At 38.5% G+C, this 14,000-nt stretch overlaps 2 protein-coding genes across 6 annotated transcripts; one reads left to right on the top strand and one right to left on the bottom strand.

The window, feature by feature from the left end:
- Positions 1-30: 30 nt before the first annotated feature.
- Positions 31-5,422, bottom strand: LOC112273665 (serine/threonine-protein kinase BSK1). 3 transcript variants are annotated; one of them, XM_024502692.3, is made up of 11 exons: positions 4,873-5,422; positions 3,810-4,136; positions 3,101-3,327; positions 2,652-2,787; positions 2,286-2,419; positions 1,963-2,068; positions 1,706-1,791; positions 1,331-1,519; positions 1,038-1,205; positions 753-866; positions 31-630 (listed from the first exon to the last, which is right to left on the bottom strand). In XM_024502692.3, the coding sequence occupies exons 2-11, from the start codon at positions 3,886-3,888 to the stop codon at positions 379-381; spliced, it is 1,491 nt and encodes a 496-aa protein (XP_024358460.1). In that variant the 5' UTR covers positions 3,889-4,136; positions 4,873-5,422; the 3' UTR covers positions 31-378. The 3 variants fall into 3 exon arrangements, with proteins under 3 accessions (XP_024358460.1, XP_090101292.1, XP_090101291.1); XM_090245166.1 differs by having other exon boundaries at positions 3,810-4,131; positions 4,873-5,252; XM_090245165.1 differs by lacking the exon at positions 4,873-5,422 and adding an exon at positions 4,345-4,840.
- Positions 5,423-9,037: 3,615 nt separating this feature from the next.
- LOC112273110 (uncharacterized) lies at positions 9,038-10,765 on the top strand. 3 transcript variants are annotated; one of them, XM_024501513.3, is made up of 3 exons: positions 9,038-9,176; positions 9,451-9,467; positions 9,810-10,765. In XM_024501513.3, exons 1-3 carry the CDS (start codon positions 9,136-9,138, stop codon positions 9,989-9,991), a joined length of 240 nt encoding a protein of 79 aa, XP_024357281.1. In that variant the 5' UTR covers positions 9,038-9,135; the 3' UTR covers positions 9,992-10,765. The 3 variants fall into 3 exon arrangements, 2 of the variants coding, with proteins under 2 accessions (XP_024357281.1, XP_024357280.1); XM_024501512.3 differs by having other exon boundaries at positions 9,451-9,539; XR_002966903.3 differs by lacking the exon at positions 9,451-9,467 and having other exon boundaries at positions 9,045-9,176; positions 9,810-9,948.
- The last annotated feature ends 3,235 nt before the right edge of the window (positions 10,766-14,000 follow it).

Below are 14,000 nucleotides of genomic sequence, written 5' to 3'. Positions count from 1 at the left end.
CACAACCTCCATGGTCCTTGAAACAACGAAAAAGAGAACCGTGTGCTGCATTGACACAAGAAGAGCTTATTCGGGATGAAGAGGCATGAAGAGGACAGAGCGAATCATTAACTAGCATCCCAATTAAATTTACACCTCAACGTCCCCCATGTCCTTAGCTGCGATGATTGATTTACACTACTTGTGCCTCTCAACCAAAATGGAAGGCTAATTTTGGCACCCTGATTCTACTTAGAAATCTACTCATGCTTCTGAGTGCAAAGCGTAATCGCAGGTCCCTCCTCGTTGCGGTAAAATCAATCACAATCGCCGAACATGCTTAATGGCATCAGGAATGAGAAAAGCTTCAATGAGGAGGGAATTAAAAGATTCGCCGCTTCAACGAGAGTAATTGTTCTGTTTCTTCAAGTCAAGCGCAGTGCCTTCTTTAAGCATGTCACTAGCATCAGTCTCCATTCCGAGCTTGCCGAGGGCTGCCGCTTGCATGTAAAACGCGGTTGGCCATTCAGGATGTACATACTGGGCTTGCATAGCATCACGTAAGGCTGCTTCAGCTTGTTCGCTCAGCAAGTAAGCTAAGCTTCGACGAGCGAACACTGTTGGCGAAGTCATGGTGCCTACATCTACAAACTGAAACAACCCCAAATCATCACCAAAACCATGACAGAAAGACCACCAACGACAATGAATAGATTAGTTCTGGACAAGTTGATCTAGGTTCTATATTCTAGAGAATTCCAGAAAGAACGTACCTGCGTGTAACAATCGATAGCCGTCTTGAAATCCTTGTCACGGAATGCCATGTCGCCCTTCTTCCTGGAATTCAGCATGTCTTGCATCTGCTTTGTCCACACCTGGAAAGAGAGCTGCAACATGAATTGCACAGCATACACAACAGGAGGATATCAGTTTCTTTCTCACAACTACAGAGGATAAGCAATGATATGGACTTCGAATGAACTACGTGAGTGTTTCTACTCGAGAAGATGTCTTCAAGGATAGTATGCAATTGCACCAAAATAATTGAACTGAAGAACCTCATTCTCGGCGCCTTCATCGTCCTTGTAGCCAGTTTTCACGAGAATTTCATGCACCGCTGTGAGATCATTTCGAGATATCGCCTCGCCCAAGGGTGACAGCGGGAGGGGCGGAGAAGGCTGATGAACTCCTCTTTGGATCCCCATCAGCGTGTACGAGGGGATTTGCTGCATAGGGTACATCAGTAGTTTCCATAAATTCGTTCAAAGCAGAAAACACCTAAATTCCAGTTCAAAAATAAATTACTCAGAGGTCCAAGGTCAGAGTGCAATGAGACCAGTAGTGAGCTTACCTCTGTTCGACGCTGCAGAGGAGTTAGTGCACTGACAAGCATCTTTGCATTCGGGCGCTCTCGCGGCTCGAACTGCAAACATCGAGATGCGAGTCTGACCAACTCTGTGCCATCATCATTTGAGAATTGTCCTTCAAAAGATGAGTCCATGAGCAGCAACATGTTCTTGACACGAATCAAGTCCAATGCCTGCATTACACGATAATAACCAGTTTACACACTCACTTTTGCAAATCGGCTGAAAGTAAGAAAATCATTTCAGCAAGAGTAAGAAAATTCTTACGTGGAATAGTATGTCCAGGTTTCAATATCTATGCTTAATTCATTAAGTACTAAAAACCCAGCAGATAAGAAAGTAAGTTGGAGTTTTCTTACATGGCTGGGAGGTATGTGCTTCCCACTCAACAAATCTAGTAAAACAGTTCCGTAGCTGTAAATGACACTTTCAGGAGTTACCCTTCCTGCAAAATATCGAAAAATGACCGTCACTGACCAAACAGAATCACGGGAGTTCCAGGGTTCCTCGACCGATTGACTTAGGCAGTGAACATCGATCTTACGAAGACAAAAATATAGCTAACCCACCATTCCCTCACAAGCTCTTCCCAGAAGATGCCCAAAAAGTTGTTAACCTGTTCTCAAGTACTCAGGAGGAGTGTAAGCCAAATTGGTGCTGTAGCTTTTTCCATCTCTGCTGTTCTTCATGAGCCCAAAACAGGAGAGACGTGGGTCTCCGTCCTACAAAATCGTAGAGAATCGTTAATATACTGAGCATTCTATTAACTGCAGTTGAAATCCACGTACTAAGTAGAACTATTTCCAAAGGAAACCCACACGAATCGAAAGAAGATTTACTAAATGAATATATTCTCTGAACTCCGTAATACAAACGGATTGCTGATAGTGATATAGATGACATGATTTAGGTCATTGTTGAGCCTGAATTGGAAAATACCTGATCAAATAGAACCCGGTAGGCATTAAGGTCATGATACAAACGTAGATTGCTGTTGGCACAGTGATCTAAAGCCTGTGCAATATACAAAGCAACTCGCAACCGCATTGCCCATTGCATAGGCTGCTTTTCATCTGTAATTGTTGACAATCCAAGTCTTCAGTATATTTGCAGAAGGTGAACACGTTAAACCAAAAAACTTCAAAGTCCGACAGAAAAGACTGAAAGCACCTCATACCAGATTAAATGACCTGTGAAGGTTTGCGCAACACATTTCTCACAGAAAAGTTAGGTTACAAACCACCTCTCGAAGAAAATGAATTGCCTCTGTAATGAAGGCTTCCACACGACAAATATGACACTTACAGTGAAACAAATGTTTCGCAAGAGTGTCATTCGGCATATACTCCGCAACAAGCAAACGCTCATCACCTTCACAGCAGTATCCAATCAAATTCACCAGTCTCTGGTGTCGGACTTGACCCACCTTCCATGCCTCATCCTGTAAACCCTCCTTCCGCATGATTCAAACAAATAATCCACATCTACAAGAATTCATACATGGCAACACCGAAGGAGATGGCAATCCACAAAACCTTCAAAAACTACACAATGTAAGGGGGTTTGTGCATGCAGGTATCTAAAATACTTCTCATTATCTACAATAGTGTGAAAGGCTTGCTAAAAGATGAGAGCTTAACCATGTGTTCCATTAACGGTAAAGCAATCCAACACAGGCTAGAACAATCGCACCGATAAAAAATCTCAGAAGCAACAACTAAATTCATTGTGATTGTCAAGGAGAAAGACTATACCATGAAACCCTTGGCATCGGGCCAGGCTGCCTTGGGAAAGCGTTTGATGGCAATCCAATGGTTCTGATCCAACCTGCCTTTGTACACAAAATTGGGTGCTTTCTCTCCACTTTCTGAAACTATCTGATCACTGCTAAAGGAATTTGTGGCCACTCTCAATGACTCCAAAGAGAATTCTCTAAACGCTGGAACTGCTTCCGGCTCAACCCGTCGTCCATTCTCAGCACCTACAGTGCCATGAGTATGTCAGATCTCAAGTCTCCGGGCAAAATTTAGTTTTTAGCTTGCTACACCTTGAATTCAACTTATGCTGACATTTTTTCCCTTCGTATGATGTATTTGAACTTTTGAGTTTTAAATTTTGAATTTTAAAGATCTTCTATGAATAAATAATCAAGCAAATATTTCATCTAGTGAAACTTTGTCAAATGTCAACAATATAATGCATGTATCATACTATCGCATTGCGACTTCTTAAGCGTGCGAGTCCACTTCACTAAGCAGCATGTACACCACGTGAAAGAGGGGTGCCAACAAGAGCTTTGAAAAATGAGATTTCATTCATCTCGAATAACCAGGCGCTAATCCAGAATATTCATCAGTAGAACATGTGATATTTGCTGATAAAACTGCTAGATGTGATGATATCACGTGACAGACATTACGAGGGTTCAAGAACAATAAGAGTAAAAAGTTGGATGGAAAATACCTGAATTCGCGTGCTCTACTTCTGAAATAACTGGAGGCAACGCAGAGGCCTCGAAGTCCTTGGACCATAAGCACCCCATTCTATCCCCCTAAACCCGCCAGCGCGTCAAGCTCTTCCGGTTACCGCACCTCGGATTCCTCTTGTTCTCGCCAAAGCACTACGGATTCAAACCTAATCAGCCCACTAAAATCCTTCCTAATTGGTGCAAAAGCGCCATCACCTCGCATACCACCGTGCTCTCATCCTCAATAAGATGCCATGCTGAACAATGCAGCACAACCAACCTTCTAGAAAGCGGCCGGCCGATTAGTCCTCCTCCTCGCTTTTCTGCCTCAAAAATCAGAGCACATGTACGATTATGAATGCATGTGCATGTCTGTTCCAACATTAGCCCATATGAGAGAATTTTCCTGCAAGAAAGGCAGACAGAGACAGTTTGCAAATGACCCACATACACATCAAGCAAACTTTAAAAGAACAATGCTCCTTAGGCCCTTGATCCTTCACCCGAAACTGTCACACTCAAACCGTCTACCTCTTCAAAACCAAAATCGCCACTCTATCTTCTTCTCCGATCCTGCTTTTTCTCACACCTCAAACTTGTATCTCGGTAAAGGAATGAATAGCTATGACTAGTACCGCTGAGGAAGGTACGTCACTTATTCCCTCAAAGGTGACAATCCAAGAACAAGCAAACACCTTCAACTAGGTATTCTGTCTGATCATGGTTGAACCCCGAAAGGCAAATCTGTTCAAAAATAGTCCCGACTTGAGAGAGCACAACCCTTGACTGTACCGCAACTGGCCATAGAGCTATCATATCCTAGACGAAATCTTAATGTTTCAAAAATAAATAAATAAATAATCTTCAATCGCTCTCTTTCACGCTCTGTGTGTGCCTGGTTACGTCGCTCTGTGTAGTACTGGACAACAGTCATACTGTTGTAAGGAGTTACAAACGCCGACAAGACGGCAATGCGGCAGTGAAGAATAAAAAACTAGACGGAAACAAATAAATATCCTGAGAATGGGTTAGAGTTATGGCATGCAACAAGAAACCCACCTGCTGGTGTTACGTCTCTGTGCTTGTTTCCTTCTCCGGCACCACGCGTCCCGCCCCCATCCGGCAGCAGCAGGCGCCTCTCAGCAACTACTGTAACCTTCTCTGTCCCCAGGCAGCCTGCGAAGGTTAAAACAGCGTGCTTCTTCTGCGGCACCTCGGGGGGCGTGCATTGCCAACCTGCAAGCTGCCTCAGGAGGAGGGAGATGAAGCAGGGAGGCATGGGTGAGGCAGCTGTAAGTTAGTATGCAAGCAAGCAAGTACTACTGAGCAAGGGAAGCTGCCTGACACTCAACACTACGCTCCACACGTGCTAACCCAGAGCACCCCAGAACCTCCCTCCCTCGCAGGCACCACCAATTCTGTACAGCAGCAAGCCCAGGTGAGTAAGGGACCAAAACCCACCCCCCTCCCCCCCCCTCCTCCTCCCAACCCTTCACAAAAAAAAAAAAAAAAAAAACTCTTTTAAAAACACTTAAAAAACAGAAAAATATGTATTCAAAAACAATAAAATATCAATAAATTGAAAAAATAAGTCGCATTGTGGGTCACTATTATTTTTGAGTCCTTAACCCCATTCACCGCCACTCTCTCTCTCTTTCCGTCTTTCTCTCGCTCTCATTCTCCCACTCAAGACACACACACATCCCCCGCTTGTCCCCTCCCCTGCTTCAAAATTGACTCCACCTTCAGCAACATCATCTCCCCCCCCCCCCCCCCCCTCCATTGCAAAGCCCCGCTCTGCAGGGCACCCGTACTTTCGAGTCTCGAGAAATCAGATCTGTTCCACATGCAGCAGCAGCAGCAGCAGCAGATTAGTTCCCCACTCCCCACTCTCCCACTCTCCCCGTCGCTCTGCAATTCCGCGGTCCGCGAATCATAAACACAATCACATGGTCTCGCTCGGGGTCCGTCCCTCCGGCTTGCTGCTGCTGCAGCGCGGGTGGATGATCATCACCCAGCTTTCCAAATTGCAAATTGCAAACAGATCAGTCAATTAGTTCCCCCACGCTCCATCTCATTCATTCACATACACACACAAGACCACCACCATCACCAACACAACAACAACATCAACAACAACAGCAGCAATCGAAGTCTCGTATCCTCGCCGCACAGGTTCCTCCTCCCTCCCTCGTCGTCCCCCTTTCCCATGCACGCATGCACTGCTGCTGCTTCTTCTTCTTCTCTTCCTGGACACTTTTGCCTTTTTCTTTTTCTTTTTTTCCCTCCCTCCTCCTACTTTATTCGCGGCTTTTTTCAACTCTTGCTTTCACCTTTCTACTTTCTCTAGGGCTTTTCGTGGTCTTTTGCTTTTTTCTTTTTTGCAAAGCAATAGTTTACTTTTTTGCAATTTGGAGCAGGAGGAGCCCTTGGTGGGGTTGGTTTAGGTCATGGGAACCCACTCACTACTTGAATCCCTTTTTAGGGAGATTAATGGTGTGGGAATTGGGAGTTTATGTTGGGTTTTGGGAGTAATGAAGGAAAGGAAGGAATGTGTGTTGAGGTGCTTTGGCTTTGGAACGACTGACATTGTTATTACAATGTTGAGTTTAAGATTCGCTTTCTGCACCAAAATGTTAAAAAACCAATTGCATTAAAAAAACGGTTTAATATGCGAGTCATTAAGGAGGTCTATAAAGTCCATAAATAAAATAATTTTGCTATGAAAATCGCAAGTGGGTTGATAAAAATGTTGGTTTAATTGTAATTATTTAATTAATCTCAAATTTGTGTCAAAATTTGCAGAGATATTTTAACTATAGAACAAGCATTTATTCAAACTATCACCAGTTATGGAAATTTATAAGTACTACCAAAATCTATACATACTGCCCTTTTTAAAGAAATAATTTTTAATCAAAAAATGTGTCATTATTATTTTTTAAAATAAAACTGATGAATGTTTTTATTTTTACATCTTATTATTTAAAATTATATTGTTCTAAATTTAATTATAACTTAAGAATCTCTATGATTTAATTATATTTTAAAAAAATCAAGATCTTTAAATAATAATACCTCATTCTATGACCTAATTACAATCCTGTAAATAGTACTACCACAATTATTTCACAATTTCTTTTAATCATCTTCTAATCATTGTGAAGAAAGTAATAGCACAATATAGACAAAGATTTAGTAGTAATAATTATTTCTTAAGATGCATTGAAATTAAATTAAAATGATGTATAACAATGCATAAATTAGATAATATTAAAATAACAATAAAAATTATGCTTATCAAATAAAAATATTGAAAAGGTATTAAAAATTTTATTTATCTTTTTTTATATGTAAACAATGTATTAAACTTCCAAATTATATATATATATATATATATATATATATATATTGATTGTTTTTTGAATTTTAAGATTCTGATATAATTATTAATATCAATAGTAATACTTACTTCATATCTAGTTTTTTAAAAAACCATGTAAATAAGTTTTAAAGCACATATATCTAAAATAAAATATTTACTGACAATATATATATATATATTAGAGTTGAAAAATACCATTTATCAGCATTAGAGTTGTCAGATAAACTTGATTTCAACTAATTTAATTGACTTGATCTTATAAAGTTAAATAAAGAAAAAAAAAATATATATATATATATATATATATATATATGCATATATTTATAGCCATGAATAAAAATGATATTAAATTAGATATGATTTTTTTAGAATTAAATCTTAAAAGTTGTTGTGAGGAATGGAAATTGTTATATTAATTCTAAAAATAAATTATAGAATGATTAATTTATTTAAATCATTTATAATTACATAGAAAAATTAACAAGGATTTGAAAGATTAAAGATTGGAAACATAAATAAATAAATAAATAAATAGCTAAATCTTCTTATAATGTATCCAAGAAGTAAAACTTAGTACAATAATGCTTTATGTAATAACTGAACAATAGCCTAATAAGACAAAAGACAAACTAAAATTTCTTTATATATAATTTTGATTATAATAGAATATAAAATTATCTTATCTAATGAGTGTGTTTTGTTTCTGTCATTATGCAAAGTAGAATGTTTTTATTATTTAGAATACAATTAAAATTTGAACTTTTTACTTAGAAAATATAATATAAAATAATGTTTTGGTTTTCGAATTCTTCTTAAAGAATGGATGGTTGTGATTTAGGGGTAGAAGTATTATTTTGCTTAAAAGTCATTTTAACCAAAAATATTTATTTTTCAAAATATAAATAGAAATTGCATCTCTATTACATGTGAATTGTTTTGTTGAAAGGAAAACAATTGGTTATCTTTTAAATATAGAAAATCCTTATTGTTGTTAAAAAAAATTCCTCTAAGATGCAAGAATAGAATTGAGTTAGAATGAAATGTCAATTACATCTTATTATTGAAAAAAACTATAAATTTAAAAGACAGGAATAAGACAAGTAAAACTTTTATGTAGTAGATTAAATAGCAACCAGAAGCCAAATAATTCTAAAGATTACGAGGTTGATATCAAATTTAATTAATAACTTAAGAAAAAACCTGATTAATAAGAATTTAATCAATTTTAAAGATAGATTAAAATGATTATAAACTGATAAAGACAATACAAAAATCAATAGTGATTAGTAATATTTATTCTAATATTTGGCAATTACAATTATTTTTATAAATAAATATACCTTTTTCTAAGTTTTATGATTCTTCTTTAAAATTATCTATAGCTTGAAATGTGATAATGATATTGAAAATAAAAAATAATATTTTTGAATATTGCACACATTTATAAAATTTTAGTTTAATTTTTTAATACAAAATAATAATAGATTTTACTATTGGAGAAAAAAAAAATCACATAGTTTTGCTTAAATAAAATATACTTATATATGTTTTTCACAAGAATAAAAATCATATTAAATAAAATTATCCAAAATTTCTTTTGCAGATTTTTTTTAATGTTTTAACATAATCTATTAATTTAATTCTTTACATAAATTTATTTTTTAAGAATATTTAACTGTGAATTTCATTAAATATTTTTTAAAAATATTTACTAGATCTTCTAACGGTTAATTTTTTTATAAATATAAATGATTAAATTTATTAATATTGAGTTATTCATTTGTGAACTACTCAAAATATGAGCCTCAAAGCTTTGATATTAATAGATGCATACTTTACGGATACCCAAGTCCGCACGACAGAACGCCGCACCCCGTGACCGCTGCTCGTCACCGACTCTGGCTTGATCAAGTGTGTGTGTGTGTGTCTGGAGCTCCATGGCGAAATTCACAAATCCAACTCTGCATTTGGTGCCGAGGTGAGGAATCTCTTTGCTATTTTTTAGTAGCCGCACAGGACGCGTGTATTGCCCGTGTATCGATCTTTTTAGACTTTTTTTAAAATGTTTTAAAAATTTATTATGATTATTATTATGTTGTTTGGTTGCGGCGCTGCTGATCAAGTTTATTATCTGTGGTAGTGAGAGCTGGTTTCTTCTTGTGAGAAGAATTCTAGTTTAAGACGATTGAGCACTTCCTTTAGTCTTAATCCAGGCTGGGATGGTGACTTCAATAAGTGTTCGTGCTTTTTAGGTTAACGAAAGTCGAAGGTAATGGCTCTGATTGCAGCGCACTGTTGAATGGAAGTGACTGTCTTCGTCTGAATGTGAAGTTCTTCCATGGTAATTCTAGACTTGCTACGGAAATTGATTCCGATCGGACTTCCTCCAGCTGTGTTGTTTTACATTTGTTGCGTGTGGTTTGAATGTAGTGTAGATATGTTTTTTGTAGTTTAGTGACGAGAGGCGTTGGCTTATGTCGGAGACAAGAATGAACTACCAAGACGACGACGCTGCAAACAAGTGCAGTAGCGGCAGGCTTTCGAAATTCCTGTTCCACCTCTCCGTCTTGTCTTCTACTGATACGCTTTTACTTTGGAAGTGGCTTATCAGGAACACGCAAATCGGGTGGAGAGCAGTTTTCAGGATCTGACTCCGAAAATGAGGCTGTGAAGGAGTTATCGGATGGTTCTTCTGATGATGGTAGAAGCGATACTAACGGCAGATCCCGGAGTCGAGTGGAGGATAATTGGCTTCAAGATGCTCTCATTGTACTGATGGTGCTGTGCAAGTAGGCGTCTGAGTCGAGCCTAGCATATGTAATGTCAACGATTGTGGGACGAGCTCTTTCTGATCGCAGCGATGACTGGAAGCCTGTGCATAGGAGCACCCTGTGAGTACTTAGCCGATTTTTTGTTCTCTAATTTTTTTTTTCCTTTACTTACTTTTTCTTCGCGAAGTTGTTTTTAGTAAACGTTGACAATTTTGGGCAGGTTACTTGACTTTTGTAAATTTCCTCCCTATTCAGTTCTTTCAAGGTGTGTCCATCAATGGTTTCAACCATGTAGCTACAAGATTAAAAGTGCTTGTAGCTATCTTTTAGTCTCGAGTATAGGAGGTCAGGTGTTACTTCTGAAATTCTTATTTAAGTTTTGTTACCTCATGTTCTTTCAAAAATGCTATGCACGAGCTAGGTCTTTCACTGAAACACTTTTTAAGAAGTGTGGTCGTTTGTTTGAAGAAGCAAGCCTCTATTCAAAAATGCACGTGGTCGGTCAAGGTCAAACTCTCAGTGAGTTGCTTCATCTGCTTTGTGTGCAATGTAAAAAAAAGAATTAACAGGGTACTGATGCTGCTGTTATGATAGAGCTCCATGGTTCATTTTCAGAGCCGGTTGACAAATGTTTCAAGCTGCGCGGATGTCTTAAAACGTCCGACACTCCGTGGGTTGACATTCATTTAGTGCTGTGCGTTATGACTTACTAAATATCCAGATCCTACAACGACCAGCAAAACCTCCTGAAACATGTATTGTGTATTTTTTGAGTCTAATATCTCTCTCTAAAGGATGGAACCTAGTTTGGTGTTTGTTAACCTGCATGAGGTAAATGTTTCCTTATCTTTCTTGAAGCATCTCGTTCTTAACGTGCTGATTGTGTTTATTTTGTGAGGTGAGTGATTTATATTCAGTTTCATGTGACAATATTTCAAAGTGCAAATTCATGACACTGAAGCCCTAACTTAATAACTCTGATTTAGCTATCAACAACTTACATATCCTGACCCAGCGCTATTCACATTTCTGATGCTTTCTTAACGAGAGGATTCTTCTGTGGTGTGGTAAAAATCCTTAGCGCTGCAAATAATCTCCATAGAGGAGCATATCAAATTGTTACTCCTGCATAAGCTTATGCACTGTGAGCATCACGAAGACTTACAAGTCTTTAGGTGATGGACTGCTAATCGTTGTAGTTCTGTTCCACAGTTATGTTACTTCTCGAGAACAACACGGTTTGACCTTTAGTAGGAACATTTGAGAGGCATGAAACTCTAGATGCTTGCATCTTTGCCTACTAAAGGAAGTAGACAAGGTCAGATTGTCCATATCTAAAGGGGTTATAAGATAAATTTTTAAACAAAGTGGCCACAAAGTTATCAAAACGTTGAGAACCACATTTCTCTTACTAAGGTCTTGCAAACTTTCAGTTTTTTACAGGATGAAGTTTGTGCTCAAATCAAAATCGGAAAATTGCTTTGTAAAGATAAAAGCATTCTTCATTGGCAGGTTTTCTTAAAAACTAACTTAAAAATTCCCATATAAAACTCTGAAATTTCTGTCAATCATCAAGAGATGAACAAGAAGGAGGGCAGCGCGTAGTTAAGCTTTCTAGGAGCTCAGGTGTAAATAAATCTTGCTCGGTTTTGTGGGAACTTTTGTAGTGCACTGATATTATACTCCAGGTCGATGTATTGTGGTTCATTATATTCTAGCTACCAATCCTCTCTTTGAGTTGGATATAGATATCTTATTCTCATTAAAAAATTAAAAAATAATAATAATGATAATAATAAAATTGTCCTTCAGAAATAGTAACGAGTCCTTAGTGACGTCCGTGTGTTTTGAGGTTGTGTATCATGGTCTCCAACGTTGTTAGATCATTTAATATATAGAGAAGAGAAGAAACAAGTGCTCCATGACTACTCACGGTGACCGAAGATGGCTTTGAAAGGCGAGTGCAAGTCTATGCATCTTTGAAAAATGTTGCTTGTCACGAGGGTGTAATTGGATGCCAGGCCAGCATCATGTTAATCATGTATTGAGGCTGCATAGAAAGTATGCACCTGCATTAATTCTCTTATGACTAGCCATATTTTTCCGTTTTCTACTTTGTTTGTTGAATCTGTAGTTTAGTGCAAAACTTCCATGTTTCGTTTAATGTTGCGAGAGCCAACTTGTGTGGTGGGTATCACTTTCGAGTGGACAAGACGAAAAGGAACCTCCATGTTTGTTTCCTCGCAACACATTTAGGGTTGTCTTGCAGCTTAGTGTTCGGGTTAACATGATCATAGTCACAATTAAGAACTGACCATTAAACGTCTGTGGTAAACGTTTTCCTGTTCATAGGAATACTGGATGGCACCATCTGCATATTTTTTTTCTTGTTTTTGCAGTAGCTCGATCCTTCTGTCCTGGTCCATCTTTCATTCTCTTGTTCAGTATGCAGAGACAGATGGAGAACGTGAAGAACATTTAACAAGGATGTTCTTGAGCAACTTCAAATCTCTAGTGTAAATCTGAAGAACTATCACAGATTGCAACTGTTCATTACGCCAAGCTAATAAACATAGTTACTTGCTTCGGGGGGTTGAAAATTATGCGAATTCCTTTAGGTGGCGAAGTTAGCTAGGATTCGATGTAAACAACTGCTGAGGAGGGTGTAGAGATATCCGAAAGTAATAAAAACTAGTAAATGTTTAATCAGCATTCCTATGTGTAGTTTCAAAAATGTATCTCTCAAATGCGAGTGACATGAAATGACATATGTTTCGGATTGCAGACCAGGGATTTCGCATTGATCATTGTTTCCAAATGGGCTTTCCCAGAGGACGAGTGGCAGTACGTATTTACCATTTTGTAACGAAGATTTTAATTCGACATAGTGTGGACCACTGCCAAGTCTATTCAGTCCCGTCGTAAGATTAATTTAAACCCAATCTAGAGACAAGACATGGCAGTGAAAATAATTCTAACGACAGAGATCATCTGGTTTCTGAAGTCTACAAGATATTCCGATGTTCAACGATACATTGTTCTCCAGTCTTTATAAGCTTCAATCATATAGCGACAAGGGAAAAAATTATTAAATCTCTACATTTTAAATGCTTCTCTGACACCTCCGACCCCATCTGCAGTACCCTCATCGCACCAAAACTGCACCTGAAGGTTGAGGGTTGTCTGGAGCGAAGCAGGCAATGGCAGGCTGGCGCAGTGTTGAACCTGAACACTCTCTCCCATCCTTCGCAGCTCTTAGTGTAAACGAAGGGAGCAATAGAAGGAAGCCAATAAAAATAAAATAAAATAAAATAAAAACCACCATCACCACTACCACTACCACCACTACCTCAAAAAATCACTCGTACACAACAAATATCAAACAGCTCTTCTTTGCTAAGGTAAAAAAAATTGTTGAAATTCTGCAACTACCTCCAACTAGCTCACGGTACATCATTGACCTAATCCCCTCTGAGACACTGCATCGTGATGGACACTTTTCGCTTTTCTCATTTTGTCTCTTCGAATTACAAGTGGTGGGTTTGCAGCAAAAACATCGAGTGAGCCCCAAAAAGCCCAACAACATGGAGAAAGAGGCAAATACTCGGAACACAGTAAAGGGCCTGCTGCTTATTCCCAACACAGAAAAATCACAGTTTTACCCTAAACTCGCAAAGGAATCAGAGAATATAACTGTTGCAGCGACGACGACGACAGCAGCGACACCTGAGGAGGGACTTTTAGTGATAGGGGGCAGTAAAGGAGGAAGCCTGGAGCATGGAGCAGGTTTCTCGACAGTGCCGGCCAAGCAGCAGCAGGAACCGGGAATGGGAAACCGTGATGTAGAGCCATCCTTGCACTGCTGCTGCTGCTGTAGCATTCAATCAATCAGAAAGCACAACAACAACAACATAAATACACACAGAAACAAACAAACTATCAGGGCCACGCGGGGCCCCAACAGACTCATCCATGCATGCCTGCCCTGCTTCCATTTGCATTTGCTTCTTCTTCTTCTAATGCATTCAATC

This window comes from Physcomitrium patens, chromosome 20, assembly GCF_059467195.1.
Source record: "Physcomitrium patens ecotype Gransden chromosome 20, ASM5946719v1, whole genome shotgun sequence".
NCBI classification, from domain to species: domain Eukaryota; kingdom Viridiplantae; phylum Streptophyta; class Bryopsida; order Funariales; family Funariaceae; genus Physcomitrium; species Physcomitrium patens.
Note: the sequence above shows the minus strand (reverse complement) of the source record. Positions and strands in the feature narration are given on the sequence as shown.